At 32.9% G+C, this 21,328-nt stretch overlaps 2 protein-coding genes across 5 annotated transcripts in view; both read left to right on the forward strand.

Annotated features, from left to right (window-relative positions):
* The first annotated feature begins 5,662 nt into the window (after positions 1-5,662).
* On the forward strand, positions 5,663-7,723 carry LOC139491156 (heavy metal-binding protein HIP-like). Its single transcript, XM_071278574.1, has 3 exons — positions 5,663-5,767; positions 6,044-6,220; positions 7,298-7,723. Exons 2-3 carry the CDS (start codon positions 6,088-6,090, stop codon positions 7,702-7,704), a joined length of 540 nt encoding a protein of 179 aa, XP_071134675.1. The 5' UTR covers positions 5,663-5,767; positions 6,044-6,087; the 3' UTR covers positions 7,705-7,723.
* Positions 7,724-19,293: 11,570 nt separating this feature from the next.
* LOC139491176 (uncharacterized) overlaps positions 19,294-21,328 on the forward strand; it is a 48,770-nt gene continuing 46,735 nt past the window's right edge. For 2 of the 4 annotated variants that reach the window (XR_011656475.1, XM_071278625.1), the window contains exon 1: positions 19,569-19,738. The gene's annotated coding sequence lies outside the window, so the exon portion shown is untranslated. Of the gene's footprint in view, positions 19,739-21,328 lie in introns of all 4 variants that reach the window. The other 2 variants (XM_071278616.1, XM_071278614.1) reach the window with 2 other exon arrangements.

Genomic DNA, 21,328 nt, shown 5'->3' on the forward strand with positions numbered 1-21,328 from the left:
AGATGAAGAAGGAAAATTGCAACTATATCTTTTACAGACTGAATTGTGATATTTATTAAACGTTCACAACTGTAACAAAAACGTTCTCAAGAGCGACAAAGCATTTATACGTTGCTCAATTATTTACAATTAACAATTAACAACAGGATAAATATGATATTAATAATAACAATACATAATTTATTTATAAAGGGTGACTACAATTAGTTACAAATACTTATCTTCATTGAGACCTCGGCAATTCTAGTACAGTATATAAATACAAATGTTAGTTTGTTTAGTTAGGTTTTATGCCGTTTTTAGCGCGTTTTGGCTATTTCGCGATGATTAACAATACAGTTTTAAATGAACAAATTCGGTTCTTACAACAGTCAGCCATGTTTTTCGCCACTTAGCCGGTCAAATCAAACCGGCTCGAGCGGCGTAAGCCGGGCATGCGCAGTGCTGAATATTTTTACAAACAAGTGTCATGCCGGTTTGCCGACGGCTAACGGCGTAAGCCGTTTGCTAGAAACAAGTCTTACCACTGTGTATCTGTGCAAGTCACAATTAGTTAAAGTAAACCATTATAGGTCAAAGTTCACAAAGAAAAATAGAGTTCATTTCTCCATGACGCCAACGATAGTCGAAAATTATCATTTCGTGCCTGACGGTATAAATAGGCATTTCAACCACCATGAAAGATTTTAAGATCACTTAATCACTTATTACAACAAGGGCTCGTATATGTTAAGACGAATGTATGTCTAGTTTATATTTTGTTTGCATTTCGAATATTTGATTTGATTTTAATGTATTAGTCATTAAACAAATTATAGTAACAAAACGTATTTTACTAGTCAAACTGACAAGTTGTCATAGCGAGCTAATTATAAGATCAATATGGTTAGTTAGGGGAAACCGAGAAGAAAAAAATCTAGATAAAATTAACAAAATAATATTAAACGTAATTAACCACAAAGAGCCACTGGTCTAAAGAAACGTTTCAAACTGGTTCGAGCTGTATTTCAATCCGAGCTGTCTATAAAAGAAGACAGAGTTGTCTTTGATTTGGTGCAAGTTGTCTTAGTCGGATGTGCATTTTGTCCGAGTTACCCTGATTGCACCACAAGCTGTCAACATAATCGCAAATGTCTATTAAGTGTAGATGGACAAGTTTTGAATTCATTGTCCATAAACTACGACATCTAAAAGCAGAATGATTATTACCACATTAAAGACATGCATGCCTGACATGGCAATTGCGTTTATGACATAAATTGTGTACTGATTGATATCATAGCTGCGAGTACCCTCAGATCAATATTAGTTTTTTTGTGCCTTGTATCGCGCCCTTTTCAACTTATTTTCACAGTTTATGCTTATATTGTTCTGTTGCACCAATTTCCAAGGAATGAAGGTCTGATGAGCGACTGCAAGCTTGTTTTACTCCACAATATTCTCTCCGTGACTTTGTCAAGGCCAAATTCTGTCATCTAGTGGTAAGGGTTTATTGCTGTTTATCATAGCTGTTTTTCGTTTATTGTTTTGTACATAAATCAGGCCGGTTGTTTTTCTTTTGATTTTTTTTACATTTGTCATGTCATGGTCTTTTATAGCTTACTATGTTGTATGATGTTTACTAATTGTCATAGGCCTATTAGAGACCCATGCTTTTTCAGTTGCTAACATATACATCATCTTCTTCATTAGAAGATGCCGGTACCAAGTCAGAAATATGGCAATTGTTATTCTATCCGTTAGATAAGTTTGTATTTTTATGCCCCACCTACGATAGTAGAGGGGCATTATGTTTTCTGGTCTGTGCCTCCGTTCATTCGTTCGTCCGTCCGTATGTGCGTCCATCTGTGCGTCCGTTCGCTTCAGGTTAAAGTTTTTGGTCAAGATAGTTTTTGAAGAAGTTGAAGTCCAATCAACTTGAAACTTAGTACACATGTTCCCCATGATATGATCTTTCCAATTTCAATGCCAAATTATAGTTTTGACCCCAATTTCGTGGTCCACTGAACATAGAAAATGATAGTGCGAAGTTCAGGTTAAAGTTTTTGGTCAAGGTAGTTTTTGATGAAGTTAAAGTTACATCAACTTGAAATTTAGTACACATGTTCCCTATAGCTATGATACGATTTTTCTAATTTTAATCCAAAATTAAAGGTTTGACCCCAATTTTCACGGTCCATGATAGTGTGAGTGGGGCATCCGTGTACTATGGACACATTCTTATTGGTTTTGCTGTTTGATTAGGGACTTTCGTTTTAAGTTTTTATCTGAGTTCGGTATTTGTTTTATTTTATTTATCCATCAGCATACCACATCTTCTTCCTATAATATAGATGTGAAGTTACATATTAAGATAATATGGCAACCTTATAGATAGTGTCCAGAATGCTCCATTGGATAAAATTTGAAAATGTTCAAAACAAACTAAAAGGTTATAGTTTCTAGAGTACTGTAGATTCATTATTATATACTATTAGGTACAATTTTGTTGATTTCGTGGGTACGGGGGAAGTTATAATATTTCCAACTAATTTTCTTCAACGACTGGCATCTGGACGAAATTTCTATAATCCCTGAAATATGTCATGATAGCATTAAATTTAGTGGTAGAAATACTAGGAAATAAAATAAAGCTGCAGTCCATTACTCAATATTAAATATGTTCAGCTGCTTTTGTAAACACTTTAATACTTGTTCTCCATGTTATTAACCTTCTAAATTGTTATATTAATTCTGAAATATGATATGCGAATATTAACACTATTCTGACATCTATCAAATAGTGTTTGACTTTATTTTTGGTACTGTTTGATTTTGACAGCTATTTAATTCTTGTGTACTATTTTGGCGTCACTTTGGTCTCCAACGTCACTTCACGGGTAGTAAGGTCGTCATATCGAGGGTCGATTAGTACAGTGATTTTGTCATTGTTTTGTTAAGTTAGACATGGTTGTGTTAAGAGTATTTATTGACAATCAATGTCACAATATAAACATTTGAATTTTTCGCTAAAGGAACCTCTGAATATAAATTCAAGCTGGTCAGTATCTTTGCTTATTGCTAATATGTTAGTACATTAAAGTTTTATTATATAGTTATAATTTGACACAGAATAATGCTTGCGTATGTCAAAATTTATAAGTTGTTCGTTATTAATGCATAAAGTACAGTTGTTTCTTTTTTGTCAGTTACATCCCTTATTTCGTTATGGTATACATCTTGGTATACATCTGCCGTCAATTATTCATAAAAAATACCGACATTAGCACACAATTTAAGAATACAGAAAATTCAATGTCATGGTTTGGTTCATCAGTGTCATGGTTTAGTTCATGTACGACATGGTTCGGTTATGTGATTCCTGTCGTGAATGATGGAAGTGTTACGATAAAAATAAACAGACATTATGTACAACTATTAAAATACTGTTACATAATATGTTCGCTGATTCTTTTTTTCGTGTTAAACCCATTCTATCCTATTTTGAGGTCATATAGTGTAGTTATTTTTCTTGTGTTGTTGTTTTGTTCCCAGACGAGTAGATCTGAGTTTTATATTTTAACGATGATCTTCTACTCGCAAAAATTCACCGCTTGAGAAAATAAGACGTCTATAGTAAAGCTAAGATATTATCAATATAATTATCATAACTTCAGAACAAGCATGTTTAAAGAGATCACTAGAGTAACATATATAGCAAATTTCTTTAAAAGTTGTTGTATTCGGGATACACTATGACCTAAGAAAGCACATAGTAATATGCAATTAGTAAATACAATATGATTTCCATTTATACAACTATCCAGCCTTGACCAAATGACGTAAATGTTAGGTAACCGTACGGCCGTCGACAAATAACAAAACTCATACCTCTTAGCAAGTAATTAAAGGCTCCGACAAAATTAAAGATAAAGCAATTCATATAACTTACAGCCTGAATAGGACTTGAATAGTTAGTTTGATACAGAGACAAGTAACAAAAACATCAAAGAAAGAACTGGTTTGTGAGAATATTCCAAGCCAATAACAACTAATAATAAAAAAAGACTAAGACAAAAAGTTTCTTTTATTTATTTCATATTGGAATACTTCTACCAATATTCAATTTATTGTCAGTGATTGCTTGCCTTGTCGGCTCAGAAATGAGGCTTTACATAGTTTAAATGTACTTGTACTAAGCACAACAGTTAGTGCATCATTGATTTTTTTTCAATTATGTTTTTCAATCACAATTAATAATGTATATTTTTTCCATACTAAATACTAAACCGACAGATGTTTTTCTGATATTATCGGAACTTGATGGCATACAAGAAAAAAAATGGTTTAAATAGTTAGGTAGTACTGCATAATACACTTATACAATATGAAAAAAAAACATGATAGTTTTTATTTGTTCGTAAAAATAGACATAATGGACGTATTTCTAATTTAAACTTGCGATCTTTCATATATTTAAATTCCACGCTTTGCACTTACAGTTTACTAAAAAATAAGTTTAAACTGTTGTCCATGTTAACATTTTGTTTCGTGAATGTTTGAAGACTGTATAGTGTCCTCTCGATATCGTTTGTTTAATTTTATAGTTGAGTTATGGTATCATGGATGGTATAATTTCTAAGTAGATGTACACTGCCAGGGATAATTGTCGTGAGAAATGATTAATGACGTCTACTTAGAGTTGCAAAATGTTGAACAGTTAGATTGTAAAAATAATCTTTCGGTACTATTTTCAAATCAGTCAAAAACATTGTTGATATCAAACCTATGATGTAATTTTCCTAAAATTCTGGCATAACTATTTAAAAGATAAATGATCGGCACTGATTTTCGAACTAGCCCAAACTATTACTAAAAAAACTATGATATAAGTTTCATAAAAATTCCACAATTGTAAACGTGAGACAGGACGGATGAACGGACAGACGAACGGACGGACGGAAGGACGGACGCCCGATGTTTCCATTGACCTCGCAATGACCTCGCAATGACCTCGCAAGTCGTTACGCGGGTTGCAAACATATATAAATGTACGATTTGCCGTTTACGCCCACCAAATTTGATCAAAAGGTTTTTTACCTCTTTAGTCAATTAGTTAAATGTGTTTCTTTAATGTTTCACAGTCGCCTTAAAACAAACTATTAATATTAAGGTGCCACATGTGTGCCACAAATATGTATTAATTTGAATCTAAACCATGAAAAAATGTAACCAAAACCATGACGAACTTTTAGACTCTAAACCGAGCCATGTCAATCGCTTAACCAAACCATACCAATTTCGATATTTTCATTATCCTGCGTTAATTTCTGGTTCAATTTAGGGAGTTTCTTACAATATAGATTCAAACATTTAATTTGCTTATTATTTGCTCATTCGAAAAGAACTGAGGCAATCGTTTTGGGAAGTAACATAACTTATCCATGACGAAATCGCACCATAATTTTATAACAACGCAAAGCCATTTTATTGTGAACTGAGTTAGTAGTGTGTGTTTTATAATAGTATACATAAACACACAATGAGAACATATTTCTTCTGATTTGATCTAGATGACGGTCAAATTTAGTTTAGGTCAAGGCTTTAGTCGTCATTTATGTAATTTAAACGTTTTAAAACAGTACAACGGGAAACTGTATAACAAGAAACAGCAAAACAGCTTCCTATTGTATTGTCCTCTAAGTACCTTCACCAGTATATAAATTATACCAAACATAATTATTCAAATAAACTGGGCGATCAGAATTTTGTACACAAGATATATAATGTAAGTATCGTTCATTTGTTGTTGGGTAAAATAAGACAAAGGGTTACATGCACACTGTACATGAGTCATTAATATAATCGAATTAAAGGGGACAGATGTAAGATAAACAATTTATAAAATAAGGTTTCTCTGTAATGTTTGTTCTTTAATTTTTCTTTTTTTTTTCTTTTTCATTTTGCTGTTGTTTTAAAATTGTTTGTGATATACTGTTTTTGTGTCATGATTAAAAGAAATATGTACAGACACATTATTTGTTGCTTTCTATTTTTTTTTTAGAATTCATACATTGAGAGGAGAACGCCATTACATTGATTGTCAGGATGAATATGTGTCCAACGATCGCCATTTTAATTGCATTGTCTTTGCCATTCATGGCGTGCAGTTCACAGTCGTGTGTATTAGACATTTTAGATGAGTTTAATGAAATGAAAGTCGACATAGCAAAATCTAAAGGTATAATTGGAATACATTATTTATAAATAAATTTTGATGCTTTGTATTTACTTATCTGATGAGGCTTTTTCAACTGATTTTGATAGATTGCTCTTATGCTGTTATGTTGCAAAACTTTCCCAGGTTAGAGGAAGAGTTGAGTGCTCACAAAAAAAAAACTGTTTGCCTATGCCAAGTCAGGAGTTTAATATACACTTTTGGCCCGTAGAAAAGGTAAACACGGGAAGTTTATTTCACTGAGGGCGCAGAACGAAGTGAAATAATTTTTAAGGATTCACAACTTTGGATATTCACTTTTCTACGGGCCATAATTGTTTTGAACTAACAGTGGAAGAGTATTTGTAATCATTGAAAAACACATACCTTACTTTAGACTTTGTTAACAAACAAAAGTTGACGTTTGAAAATACATTTCAGTCTTACAATTTTTCGTATGTACAACACGTACAGTCGCCGTCACGTAAAATTGGCACAATGAATTTTGTAGAATGTTTTTTTCAAATATCAGCCGCTTTCACTCGAGACGATAGTTGTCTCATTGGCAATCATACCACATTTCCGTATTCAGTTTGTTTATCATTATCTGTCTGTAAAGTTTAAAAAAAAAACAAAAAAAACAAAAAATCTCATCAACCATCGTCATTTGAACATTATGTAGTTACTGACTGTTATATCCTAACTTTTTAATGTTTTCTGACCCTTAAATCTTCTCTCAGTACTTTCTAATTTCAATAAGGTAACACCAAGGAGACAAATTACGTTATAAGCAGACGATCATTCGATTTTCCTGGACCAGGAACATTTTTGAAATGCATTTGCTGACCTGGTTAGAACTGATAATAAATATTTTTGCAACGATATAAGAAAATGAAAATATTATGCCCTAAAAATGCAGGAGCAATTGTGCTGAAACTAAATAAGAAAGAGTAGAATTCCGTTATCAAAACATGGCTGCTCATTTGGCAACGTAACTGTTCGGGTTTTTTTTTCTAATTGATCGAATAGAATATTTTAACAGTTCTTCGTTTATTTGTTAGAAATGGTAATATAGTCTAGTTCTTTTGTTTAATTATACAGCAGCCTGTGCAACTGGAAAGCCAGCGTTTTTTGCAGCACTAACTCCGCATTTCACATTAACTGGTATAGATGACGTATTAAAATTTGATGATGTCAGAGTGAATAGAGGTGGAGCATATGACCCATCAACAGGTGTGTTTACAGCGACTGTTCAAGGGCTTTACCATTTTTCGTGTATGATTTTGGCAAATCATCGTGCCGTAGTACATTACCAACTGAACAAGAATGATCAACCATATATTCTTGGTTACTCGCATCGAGGAGCAGCTGCAGACTCGAGTACAATCAGTGCTGTCATAGAATTAATAGTTGGTGATCGAGTATTCGTCAAACATAGAGATGCTGCTGCAGAAGTTGTGTATGGGGAAGCTCACACATCTTTTTCTGGATATTTCATACACGAATAAACATATGATAACACCTTGATTTTTTTGTTTGCAAGCTATTTTAATTGGTTAAAATTACTTAATATAAAACCTAATATTATTAATTCGTATATTTTAACAAATTTGATTCGTTTAGGGATAGTCACATGTTAAACTATATTTTCGAAGGTAGAGTGAAAACGGCGGATAGCAAAATGCATATTGACCGGCAAAAAGCATATTGCACGGTTATTTTTAGAATATCTAAAAACCGATATACTTTGTGACGTCATGTAATGAATTTCAGGATATTGTTAAACGTTTTGAAACAAATGATATGTGTGATCGATTATTTGACGAAAAAAATCTTCAAATACATAAGATGTCCAAAAAAAAATAAATGAAATAACAACTAATATGTTGTTATTGTCAAGGAGACAATGTAATATCTATAAAATTCCAACAAACCTAAATGACGATTTGATACAAATATGGTCGGAAAATAATAATATAACAAATATAGCCTTTGTATGAGGTCAATACAGGATATATCGACCCAAAGAAGTATATCGACCTCGGACTTCGTCCTCAGTCAATATACTTCTTTCAGGTCAATATATCCTTGTATCGACCTCATACAAAAGCTATATTTGTATAATGTACATGTTAACATAACGTGTTATAGTTGGATGGCGTTTGGTAACTATTTTAATCTAAACGTAGACACGTCTTTGGCGAGATTTTGTCACTGATTAAAATAAATAGCGAGTGATGTTTTCCATCTTTTTTCATATTCCCTTTTGATATCACATCCCGTTCATTGTGATATGAGAAATATCTATCCACTCGATGATATGATAAATATTCAATCATAAAAGTAAATATCATCTGCCTACCATTATTTGAATTTTTACATCCGAAGCTTTATACAACTCTCACTCTGACATTGCGTAAAATGTCTTAGAAGGCAAATTCCGGGTAGTTCTGAATGGATTCTAATATGGGAGTAAGAACGCAAGTAGTTAATGATTATTTATTGTTCTGCTCTGAAGACAAATATCCGAATATTTATACCATGAAGTTAATTTACAACTTGATGTATTCACCTTAAAAGTTTATAATTTTTTACTTTGATATTTTAAGGCATGCTTTAACAATTTAAAGCAATATATAAGTTAGCATCAATACTTTGGTTTGGAATTTTCATTTAAGAATTGAATGCTTCTTTTTGTACCTTTATTGGGGTGTAAAAGCGTTGACCGAAGTACATTTTGTATGAAGCGCGGAAGCGCTTCATTCTAAAAATGTGCGCACGGTCAACGCTTTTACAACCCTATGAAGTTACAAAAAGAAGCATTCAATACTTACAATTACACTTTTTTTAGCTATGATCATAGAAACACGAATTATATATATATTTTTATTTTAATTCACCAGTGCACTTCATTGTGGGACCACGTGTTATCATGAATGAAAAGTTTTATTGAGTGATTAGGCGAGTGACTTTAACCATAAAATTAAATTTTTAATGCACCTACCTAACACACGGCTAAATTATATATCATTTGAAAGCCACACATCTGTACTATCTGTTTTGCCCGGTCGTAAAAAAATCGTACGGTGCAATTTCCGTCAAATCAAGATCAAAGACCAAGGACGAATAAGTGCATATTTTCTAAGATTTCAGCCTAATTGCATAATATGACTTTTATATACTAAATTCACATATGCAAACAATTTAAACTTTTAGCAGAGAAATTAAAAGTCATTATTCAAATGCATTTTTTAATATTTAAAGCGTGTTTTTGACAGAGAGCACATGTTTCCTGAAATTCGAGTAAAAGTTAACAAAATGTGTGAAAACTCAAATTTTTCTTTCTGGTGCAAATGCTAATCACTTAAAACTAAGTAAAACTCTGTAATGACTATGCAAGAAGTTTTTGACATCATAAAATTTCCTAAAATTATGCTCACTTCTAATAAAACAGCAAATCATAACAACTTATACAGTTGCCCAAAATACCGCCATCTGCGAAAAAACAGCTTTTAAGCATTTCTTCCTATTTAAACATTGTATTTGGTCAATATAAGATGTAATAAACAAATTCTTAAGAATCTGAAAAATTTAGAGTAAAAAATATATGCGCGAATCATCTTATTGCTTGAAATAAAGGGGGTGAAACTAAGGGATTGCAATCTGCATTGTAACTACCAGACTGAAATAAACATATTTCGACTTTTCTAATTGTTTGATTTGTAGCTTCATTATAAATATTGATGTAGTGAAAAGACCTGTAATGTGAATTGAAAATATAGACCAAAATAAATAGAAAATAAATTGAATAAAATTGAAATTTCAAAGAATTTCAAAAACTAGTAAACACATTATAAAACTTGACTTCTTGATTGCTTAAATTGCGTTGTTCATTGTTTACATGCATTAATTCATCAAATAAGAATAATTTTGAAGAAAATATATCCATTAATACGCAACGATTCTAGTTACAACTACACTTCCCGAATAGCTTGAATGACTAGTTCATTTTTCATACGAGGATGACTTCATGCAAGAGTTTCTGATGACGACTGAAAAGAAGCTATCATTATCTTGAAACTTAACTTTCCACTATATAGATGATGTCATCTCACTGAATAGTGCAAAATTTGTGACAATGTTGGACTCGTATTTTCCATTGAAATTGAAAATGAAAGACACAACAAATATAGTTTACTCTATCACGTATCTTGAAATCGATGATGAGGGTTGGTTGAGAACAAGTTTTACGACAAAAGAGATGAGCATAAAACAACCCATAAAAACACCCCTTACTACCAAATTATAAACTTTTCATTTCTATGTAACAACATTATAGCAACGCCTGCACATCTATACTACTAAAGGAGGAGACCGATTTCATTGAGCCTCAACTCCTCTGAAATAAAGGCAACTGTAGTATACCGCTATTCAATAGTCATCAATCGATTTACTAGTAACTGAAATAAATCCGGGTCACAAAGCAAAAAATAGGAAAACTATAAGAGGAACACAATGATATAACAGAAACACTGAACTGCTACAAAAACAAACGCCAACATACAAAGGCACAGATTATTCGATATCAACTGCCATATGCCTGACTTGGAACAGGACATTTGAAGAAAAATGGTGGTTTAAACATGGTTTTAAACCAGAGTTCAAATGCAAAGATGAAATCATCCCTTTGAAAATTTCATGGACGCCACTACGAGTTGGTTGACAATTATGAGATAAATGTTTCTCCAGATAACAACTAATAAGTTCCATCAACGTAACCAAATTGCCGTAATTTCTGCCGTGAATGTCACCAATAAGGCTTGGCACCGAGTTAGGAAATACATGAGCCACAAGACGGGTAGAAGAGAGCCGTGGTGTAGTGGTTAGTGCACCGGACTACTAACACAAAGGTTCCTGGTTCGATTTCCGTTCCGTGATGAAAATTTCAGGGACTGAATTTTCGGCTCTTCCTTGACACCATTTGTGAGTATGGTCTTAGGGAAACGATGAAAGTCTGTCGGAAGGGGACGATAAATGGCTGACCCGTGTTAAGAGAGAGCCATATTTCTTGAAGGTTAAACACACCTTTGTAGATTTCTAAAAAAGAGCAGGCTAATGCCGCTACAAAAAAAAAAGCAGCACTCGCACCCGCAAAGTGGAAAGCGATTAATTTAAGTTGCAAAACTTGTTTCCCAATCCACTAAAAATAAAAATGTTGAAACTAAGACGGGTGTCACATGTGGAACATGATCTGACTACCCTTTGGGAGCCCGGAATCCACTCAAAAATTTATTTGGGGGTTTGTGTTACTCAATCTGTAGTTTTATATGTTTTGTATACTGTTGCTTGTCCTGTTCGTTTTTTGCCCGGCTTTGTCAGTTCGTTTTTAATTATAAATTTGATGTCCCTTTGATATATTTCGTCACTATTCAAGTAGTAAAAGGTTTAAAAATTATAGATCAGTGTAGCTAAATGTATCATGATAACGATTTGGTTCTACATTTATATCACCGTGAGCAAATTAAGTTATTTTCGTGGATATTTGTCTTATTGCGTTAATCTTCTTTGAGGTGATTTTTTGGCCGATTTTCATTACTGCAAGTTAATGTCTTTAAAGTAAAATAATACCAAAGGGACAATCAACATCTCAAACCATGAATCAAATAAAGTTAATTAAAACCATGAACAAAATAAAATTAAAGTCCAAGAGAAAAACAACAGTCCAAAAAACACAGCATACCATTAAAACGATCACTCCTAAAACAGCGAATGATCTTACGAGGTCAGAAAGGGTATTTAACTTTTTCATTTTGTTATTTCACAACTGCTTATAGTGTTTTACATACACAATGACATGCATTTGTATTTTAAAAGCTTATGAAGAAAATACTCAAAGCATCTTTTATTCAAATTATTAAAGCGATTAAACTTCTAAACACATTTAATATGACTTACTATAACACGATTGTAAACTAAATAAGAAGCAGCCGCATTTTATTCAGTTTGTTTTACTTTACATCCCGCTTTAGATAACCAAGTGTTTCTAAACAAGGTTACTTATTTCAATGTTGCCTACGATTTAGTCGCAAAGTAATGTTTGCATTTAAACATGACTACAAAAAGTAAAAAGTTTGACTTCGTAAAAAACATATTTTAACCTCAATTACCTCGCATATATTCTTTTCTTACTTTAAATACCCCTTCTTTTATTATGGAAAATCATTCTCCTCCCTGATATTCACAATTAGCGATGTGCTTTTTTTAACATAGATTAACAAATGATCGCTATTTGCAGATGGCAGATTTTTGGGCAACTGCAAACACTTCAATAGAAGGCTGTTCCATGAACAATAATTAATAATTGCATCTCAAAATTACAAAAAAAATATTCCTTGACCTCAAACATATACATTTATCTATTTTTTTAGCATACAAATATCGATTCCCCAAGATATATTTTGCTTTTCGAATAATTTTTCATTTTTTTTAGGATTTGTGATAAATTTCAATTTATCGAATCGAATCTCTTATTTTTTGTTTGATTTGGAAATTATGTATCATGTTCCATAAAGTTCATATGATCTTTTGGAAAATTTTATGGTACAAGAATTAGAAAATGGCGTTTTATTTAGTAATCGCAAAAATTGGAATGTGCTTTCATGACCTTTGACCTTGATTTAACAGAAAATGCACCGTACGATTTTTTTACGACCGGGCAAAACAGAAAGTACAGATTATCAGTTTTCAAATGATATATAATACAGCCGTGTGTTAGGTGGGTGCATTAAAGTCGTTAACTAAGCGTCTTTTTTTAAATAAGTCACTCGCCTAGATGTAATTGTTTAAGGAATAACATGTGCTGTGCAGTTAGCCAATCAGAATAAAGTATTACAATGAAACATACATCTAATGTAATTATTCAGTTATGTAAGGTCAACTTATGTGTCACAGTACGTTATTGCTTTGGAAAAAGAATGGATTACCTGTCTCACTCCCAGCAACGTGCTGTGTGAGTGTTGTAAAACTTGAAGTGGAATATATGTCGGTTGGGTAATATGAGGCATGCGAAATGCGTTCTTGAATATATGACCTCTGAGTTACTTGTTATACGAAAGAAGTATTCAAGACGAGACAACATATACTTGCATGTGTGTCCTGGATGTGTGATTTTTTTTTCCAAGATGGCCAGATTCTTTTTTAAAAATAAACAAACAGTTTCATCCTACGGAAAGTTCTCTTCATTATTATGCTACAACTCAATATTCGAAGTTCCTTCTAACTTCCATCAGAGACATAAACACGTCAACATCGAACTATGTTTTTACGGGTTGAATCCGAACGAATAAAACACACTAATGGAAGACACGGAATCAAATGTACTTCGTAAAATCACATTAAAATTAACTGCCGTAAAATTAATTCAACTCTGCAATTTTGGTCAATATTTAAGTATTCATTATGAATATGCATTGGAGTTCCAAAACAGCAATTGTTGTATTTTTCTAGAAAATAAATCATCAACGTTTTTTACTTTTGGTTGTACAGTATTTGGTTCGGGGAAGATACAGGTACAACAAGGGGGGGGGGGGGGGGAATCTACGTCACCACGCAGGGTGTCGGCGATTGAAATTGGACCACCATTTTGTCGCTTCAAGGTAAGAATTTTACTTATTATGTCAGTTATATGAGGGTTATGATTATACAAAATAGTCCACCAAAGACTATATAAAGTAGGGAAATCAATGAGCCATCGCTCAATATTATTGCATGGTTATCTCAATTTTGCAAACACTTCGATACCAGTTTTAGGAATTGGGTCAACATGCAGGATATCGGCAAAAATTTTCATAACAACATCTTGATTATCAAGAACCGCCTACTTTATCAACAAATGAACATGTCCGAATTCTTTATTGTACTCGGGAAAATACTTGTTACTCACAAATATCCGTCATTATGGTCGAAAAACGTCTTAGTTTTAAAAAATTGAAAAAGGATGTCGGCAACACATCGAATATCGAAGGATGTCGGGGACACACTAATAAATTAACAATGTAAGTGTCCTTTGATTATATCAACCATAATAAAGATATATACGATAAAAAAAAAACAGGATTAGTGTTCCTTAATATTGAGCGATGGCTCATTTATTTTCCTACTTTATATAGTCTTTGGTGGACTATTTTGTATAATCATAACCCTCATATAACTGGCATAATAAGTCAAGTTCTTACCTTGAAGCGACAAGATGGTGGTCCTATTTCAATCGCCGACACCATGCGTGATGACGTAGGTTCCTCCCCTTGTACAATGTATGTTAAATTTACAAATGGAAACACGTATAGATTTATGGTTGCAATAGACAGGAGCTTCATTTCTTGATTAAAATTTTATATGCGAAAAAAAGAATATCTCCAGAACAAAAACTTCAGCGTTAACTTTCCAAATATTTCGGAATAAATCCAACTTCCAAGCTAAGGAAGGACTGAAGCTCATAAACTTATGACTTCGGGAACATCGACAATCTTGCTTCGGAAGTTAGTGAAATGCATGTCATTCCAGTGACTGATGCTGTTCATCGAAGTTTTTTTAATCACAAAAGTATTTACGTAATAATTATATGATCCAGACTATTTGTGGCTACTAACGAAGATGGTATTATACACATTAACTGTTTGATATGTTTTTATGACATAATATTGACACAAGGTTGATAGCTCTAGTTATCTCTCTTTGACTACTAATAAAAATAATGAACCATTGTTTTTTTTTCTGATTAAAATGATAGTTCCTCGATCTAAAATCAGTTTATTTCCAAAATTGAAAAAAAACAGTGTGCTCTAAATATTTCGCTCTGTCTTTTATATTTCTCAAGATAATATAAACGATCATAATGTGGTGTTAAACATCCAGTGGCACATTTTAAATCCTTATCTTCATATGAAATATATAGGAACTCCAATTTGTACTAGACCGACATGCTGAGCCGGAAGTTGAACGTTTAAGTTCCCAGAGTAACAGCTTGCAGAAAAACAACCTACCCGGGCGCATTATTCTGACTTCGAGGCGACCAGTCTTTGCTCCATTATTCATTAAAGGCGAGAGCGCAACGGAGAAACGATTAAAGAAAATTAATGTTTTTCTTTGACCTTGACGGGAAAGGACCACGACCTCCTGCACTCGAGGCGAGCATGCTACCACGGGACCACGGGACCAAATGGCAATCCGATCCTAACAAATAGATATAATTATTATCTCCATCTTTCAATATGTCTTGTAAAGTATAAATGTTCAAATGCTAATGAAGTATGTATAGTTATAAACTTCAACATTATAAATATTCTGATTACACTTACTGACGCAGTTAACTAAATGCATAAATTTGTATCAAAAAGATAGACTCGTGCCTGAGGTTATCTGCCAAGTGGTAAATTCCATTTCATTTTAAAAAGAACAAAAGATATGTACGTGCAGAAAAGTATCAAAGAGAGAATCACAACTAATAAGCCGAAGAAATAGAAACAAAATCAGGACCAAAAACAAAAAGACCAACAATAGTCTTCAAAATATTACTTTGATTAACTGAAGATCGACTGAGCAACACGAAAAAACTATCCGATGCTAAAATATTTTTTAGTTCAAGCTCTTGCTAATCTGAGGTAACCTGCAATACTTTATTTCAAAACCTGACAAATGTTTCTCTCTGAAAAATGTAATTGAAATGACACTAGACTGCAGTATATGTAGGTAAACAAATGTCCAACACATGCATTAGTTTGAATGTATACCATATTGTAAGCATGAAAAGGGAGAAAGTAATAAGGGGCAATGGAAAAAAATACAAGTCGACAAAATACCCTTCCAAAAGGGAAAACGAGAAAATATGTGTTTATGTTCCAGTTTTAATAAAATTTAGAATAGAAATGAGGAATATGTCCGAGACAAAAACCCAACCATGATTTGCATTTTTTAATATGAACGAATTAATGATGATGAATAATTGTGACAGTCTTGATTTGATTGGTGTGGTTTTCTTTTGTTCAAGAATGCAGTTCGGTTGTATGTTTTCACATTTGCGTAATAAGTTTTGCAAAAAGAAAAACTCGCAGTTTGCAGCATGTACAGAAACCATAATAATTAATCATCCATTGATGTCCATTTTCCCTATAACCTATATATATACCTCCCCTCCCCCAGAAAAAAACTCGAGCATCTAGATCTACCATCTAAAAAATGTAGTTATTCATGATATCTTAAACATATTGAGATGCTTCCAATTAATAGGCAGATTCTAACATCAGATTGTACTTCGAAAAAACGAAATATATTTTTTTCGGGAAAGAAATAATTTTATCATATTTGATTTCGGAAAGTTAACTGTTAAAACAGTTGTATTATAAAAGATTTATGTCAATGATGACTTCATACTACAATTATATAATCAATTGCATTTTCGTTTAAATTCATGTGCATGAGTCACTGAATGACAGTTTTGATGAAATGGTAAAACCAGGAATGTTTTGCCAAGAAATATCCTACTAGTTATTGCTCAATGATGTGTTATTCTGTTTAATGAGACACCACCAGTTCTTTCTAAGTGAACTTTATAGTTGATCTTTTTGTCTTTTCGCGAACTCTCTATGTTAAAGATATTATATATGGCACTTTTTTTTGTTGGTATTTTTGGTCTTTTACTTTTTTTTTAAATGAGTTTTAAACGTCTCAACACTTTTAGCGCTAATATGTCCTTAATGAAGTGAATGGGGGACACGATAGAAGACGTCGGGTTTAGGTTGAATTCTAAACAAAATATCGTAGCCGCTATCCAAGGACATCTGGAGGAAAGATGAAGTGATCCGTATATAAACAAATGTCCAATGTATGGGAAACTCTGCAAAGTGACTTCTGTTTGCAAGAAAATAGACACCAGATAGCAAAAAGAATGGCATAATAAAATTTTGTTTACTTGCAGTGGTTTTATAATTATTTATAATCAATATGATTATCATCGTTTTCAATCTTTTATGTATGTACTTTTTATCTTGTAAGTTTTCCCAGTGCTTAACTATTATGAAAATTATTTAACATTGCATATTTAACAATTACTAGTTGACTGCTGTCCAGTAGCAAATATTTCATGCATATTAAGAGCAAACGTATAAATTGCAATTAACTAGTTTTGTACAGTTTAGTTCACTGTTAACTCAGCGAATTCTTTTGTACTAATTTACTCCAGTTAGGCCTAATTACCTTTAAGGGTATTGCAAGACCGGCTTCTTGCAAGAGTGGTTTCTGGGCTTTTTGAACATTACATGTATATTAAAGCGACTTTATTTTCGTATAATACGTTTGGGGTGATTGTACACGTCATGGCGTTTTTAAAAAAATGGACATGATTTGGTGTTCATAAAAAGAAACTTGAGTCGGTCATGCCGAAATGACTTTACTTTCATCATGATAGCTTTTCTATCATGATGATTTTAAACAAGTATCCCGATGCTTTTAACATACATATTGATAGGCGCCGATTAAATAAAAACGAGATTTGGAAAAAAATCCACTGTCCGTCTAAGCTTTCAATATTCAAATGTGATGCTTTTGAATTCCACTAGGATGCATTTGACTTCAATCGTGATGACCTTGACTTCCATCGTGATACTTTAGACTTCCATTGTAATGACCTTAACTTCCATCCTGATGCTTTTGACTTCCATCGTGATACTTTTGACTTCCATCGTGACGACCTTGACTTCCATCGTGATGACCTTGACTTCCATCGTGATACTTTAGACTTCCATCGTGATGACCTTGACTTCCATCCTAATGCTTTTGACTTCAATCGTGATACTTTTGACTTCCATCGTGATACTTTTGACTTCCATCGTGATGACCTTGACTTCCATCGTGATGACCTTGACTTCCATCCTAATGCTTTTGACTTCAATCGTGATACTTTTTACCATCATCATGATACTTTTGAATTCCATCTTGATACTTTTGACTTCAACCGTGATGCTTTTGACTTCCACCGTGATACTTTTGACTTGCATCGTGATACTTTTGACTTCCATCATGATGACCTTGACTTCCATCGTGATATTTTAGACTTCCATTGTGATGACCTTGACTTCCATCGTGATACTTTTTGACTCCCGTCATGATACTTTTGACTTTTATCGTGATACTTTTTAATTCCATCGTGATAAATTTTTAATTTAATCCTGATGCTTTTGACTTCCGTCGTCATACTTTTGACTTCCATCGTGATGACCTTGACTTCCATCGTGATACTTTTGACTTCCATCATGATACTTTTTGACTCCCGTCATGATACTTTTGACTTTTATCGTGATACTTTTGACTTCCATCGTGATAATTTTTTAATTTCATCCTGATGCTTTTGATTTCCGTCGTCATACTTTTGACTTCCATCGTGATGACCTTGACTTCCATCGTGATACTTTAGACTTCCATTGTGATGACCTCGACTTTCATCATAATGCTTTTGACTTCGACCGTGATGCTTTTGACTTCCATTGTGATACTTTTTACTTCCATTATGATGCTTTTGACTTCCATCGTGATATTTTTTACTTCCCTCATGATGCTTTTGACTTCCATTGTGATACTTTTGACTTCCATCGTGATACTTTTGACTTCCATCGTGATATTTTTTACTTCCATCGTGATACTTTAGACTTCTATCGTGATACTTTTGACTTCCATTGTTATGTTTTTGACTTCCATCGTTATACTTTTGACTTTTATCGTGATACTTATGACTTCTATCGTGATACGTTTGCCTTCGATCGTGATACTTTTGACTTCCATCGTGATATGCTTCCATCGTGCTGCTTTTGACTTCCATCATGATACTTTTGAGTTCCCTTGTGATGCATTTCATTTCCATCATTATGCTTTTGATTTCCATCATGATGCTTTTGGCTTCCAACGCGATCCTATTGTCAGTTTAATTGTATCGTCATGATTTTAAATAAGAGAGACAGAAAGAAGAGGGAAATGGAGAAAAACAATCGAACTGTTAAATTTGTATTATTTTACTTCCTATAAATCTAAGGCTTTTTGAAGGCGAATGCATCAAAGGCGAAACACAAATTATGAAGCGCTAGTACATAAACTTTTTCTCTGAATTACAGTATTACTTATTCTTTTATCAGCGAATGGAATAAAATTGTCGATCGTATTTCACATCTATACAGTGATACTATAATTAATCAGAGATATAATAGCTTCGATCACAATAAACATACCTCTGCACAGTGAGAGATTTTCAATAACACTGCACATAATAAAAACAGAAAGTGTTTTCAGTTGACTGATCGTATGTAGGCGTTGATAGATGAAGTCATCCATACATACAATTTCTGTCGATTGTTGAAGAGGTTTCCTCACATCTTAAGTGGATTTATTACAACACATTAAGTGTATTACGTCTATCTTATTGTGTTTGCTTTACCATTTGATGTTTGTTTCGTGTTGTACATTTCTTCATCTCAAAGAGGATTTTTACGCGCGAGCGAGGTAAGTGTTAAGTTTTCATTTAAAAAAACAACGTTTGAATTAAGTTAGCATGCTCCGCAAATAAAAGCAAACAATATGAAAGATTGATATATTTTGTCGCATATCAATTAGTATGCAACAGCTACAGGGGTTTTATTTATTTGTCACGCATATTGATTGACAAATATTATGTCATGCAAAAAAATCTTAAATGTAAATGTCAACACAGTTTTTATAATATATGCATATATACATATCGATTCCTGCAATAGAAAAAAAAACAATTAATGTAGTACGCAGTGGCGGATTCACAAATTGTCATAAAGGGGGAGGGGGCAGTGACTGCTTAAGAGGGGCCGCTCCAGTCATAATTCAGTGATTCCCTATATAATCAACATTTTTCCCCCACAAAATGGGGAGAGGGCAGAAAAACCCTCCAAATCTGCTTCTGGTACGACATCTATATAGTTAGTAAACAACATTCCTGTACGAACGGCAGTACAACATATAGAGAAGTCACGAATAAGGATTTTTATTAGCTTAGAGCTTCATTTTCCGAATAAGATGGGAGGTTTTGACAAAACAAGATATTACCAAATTGTCAATATGCTTGTTGTATTGAGGTAAACCAAAATCTCAATAAACCATCTATCTTCGATTAGGTTTGAAATGGAAAGTGCATCAATAAGGTTATTGACCGTTACCTATGAATTATTTTAGGCGTTTTAGTTATTGTGAACATGTAATAAGTTATAAATACAATGTTGAAAAGATGAGTGTGGGAGGGTTTATATAGGTGAATATATATATTTCATACCTGTATTGTTAATCAGCATACTTCTAAAGTATATTTTCATCAGTAGAATTAGCTTTGAATATATTCTATCAATATGTGATGCACTTAACAATATAAAACCACAAGAGCAAACTGACACGTGTCTCTTATTGCATGATAGCACTTTATATGGAATTCCAGCTGGTTCGAAAAAACAATCACATGCTATAAGCCATAAAAAGAATAACGAGCTAGAAATTAAAAAATCCTAATCTTCAATGAAATAAATACCACTGAGACCATCATCAACTAATTGTATAGACATTTCTAGAGTTTTGTAACTGGTCTATATAAAAAAAAACATATAATTAACTTAGTACTAAACATATTCTGACTGATTTTTGGTCTCTCCTGATAATGTATTCAATTTATTTATTCACCACATGTTTTCAAAAATGTACTGACTTTTGACCAATTTTTCATAGAAACTTTAATCTTTTAACATACAAATCAATGTATTTTGACGTATATGTAAATTTAATTCTTCCGCCTTTAATTTTTAAATGCAAACATGATTTATGTGATTTTAAGAAAACGTAAGTTTATTTGAGTGTGAAGCCATTTTTCTTCACAGTTGAAAGGACATTCTGACAAATGTTTACGAATTTGAATGGGTTGTTTACAATGCTATATGTACTCTCACCTAGGTGGCAAGTGCTATATATGTTATCGTATGGAAGACAATGAATTGAAAGCTGATCAAACAATTTTTAATTGAAATCTAATATTTCTTAATGCCTCCCATCTGGTTCGCATGTTTCTCCTAGCTTTATATA

This window comes from Mytilus edulis, chromosome 10 (genome assembly GCF_963676685.1).
Source record: "Mytilus edulis chromosome 10, xbMytEdul2.2, whole genome shotgun sequence".
NCBI classification, from domain to species: domain Eukaryota; kingdom Metazoa; phylum Mollusca; class Bivalvia; order Mytilida; family Mytilidae; genus Mytilus; species Mytilus edulis.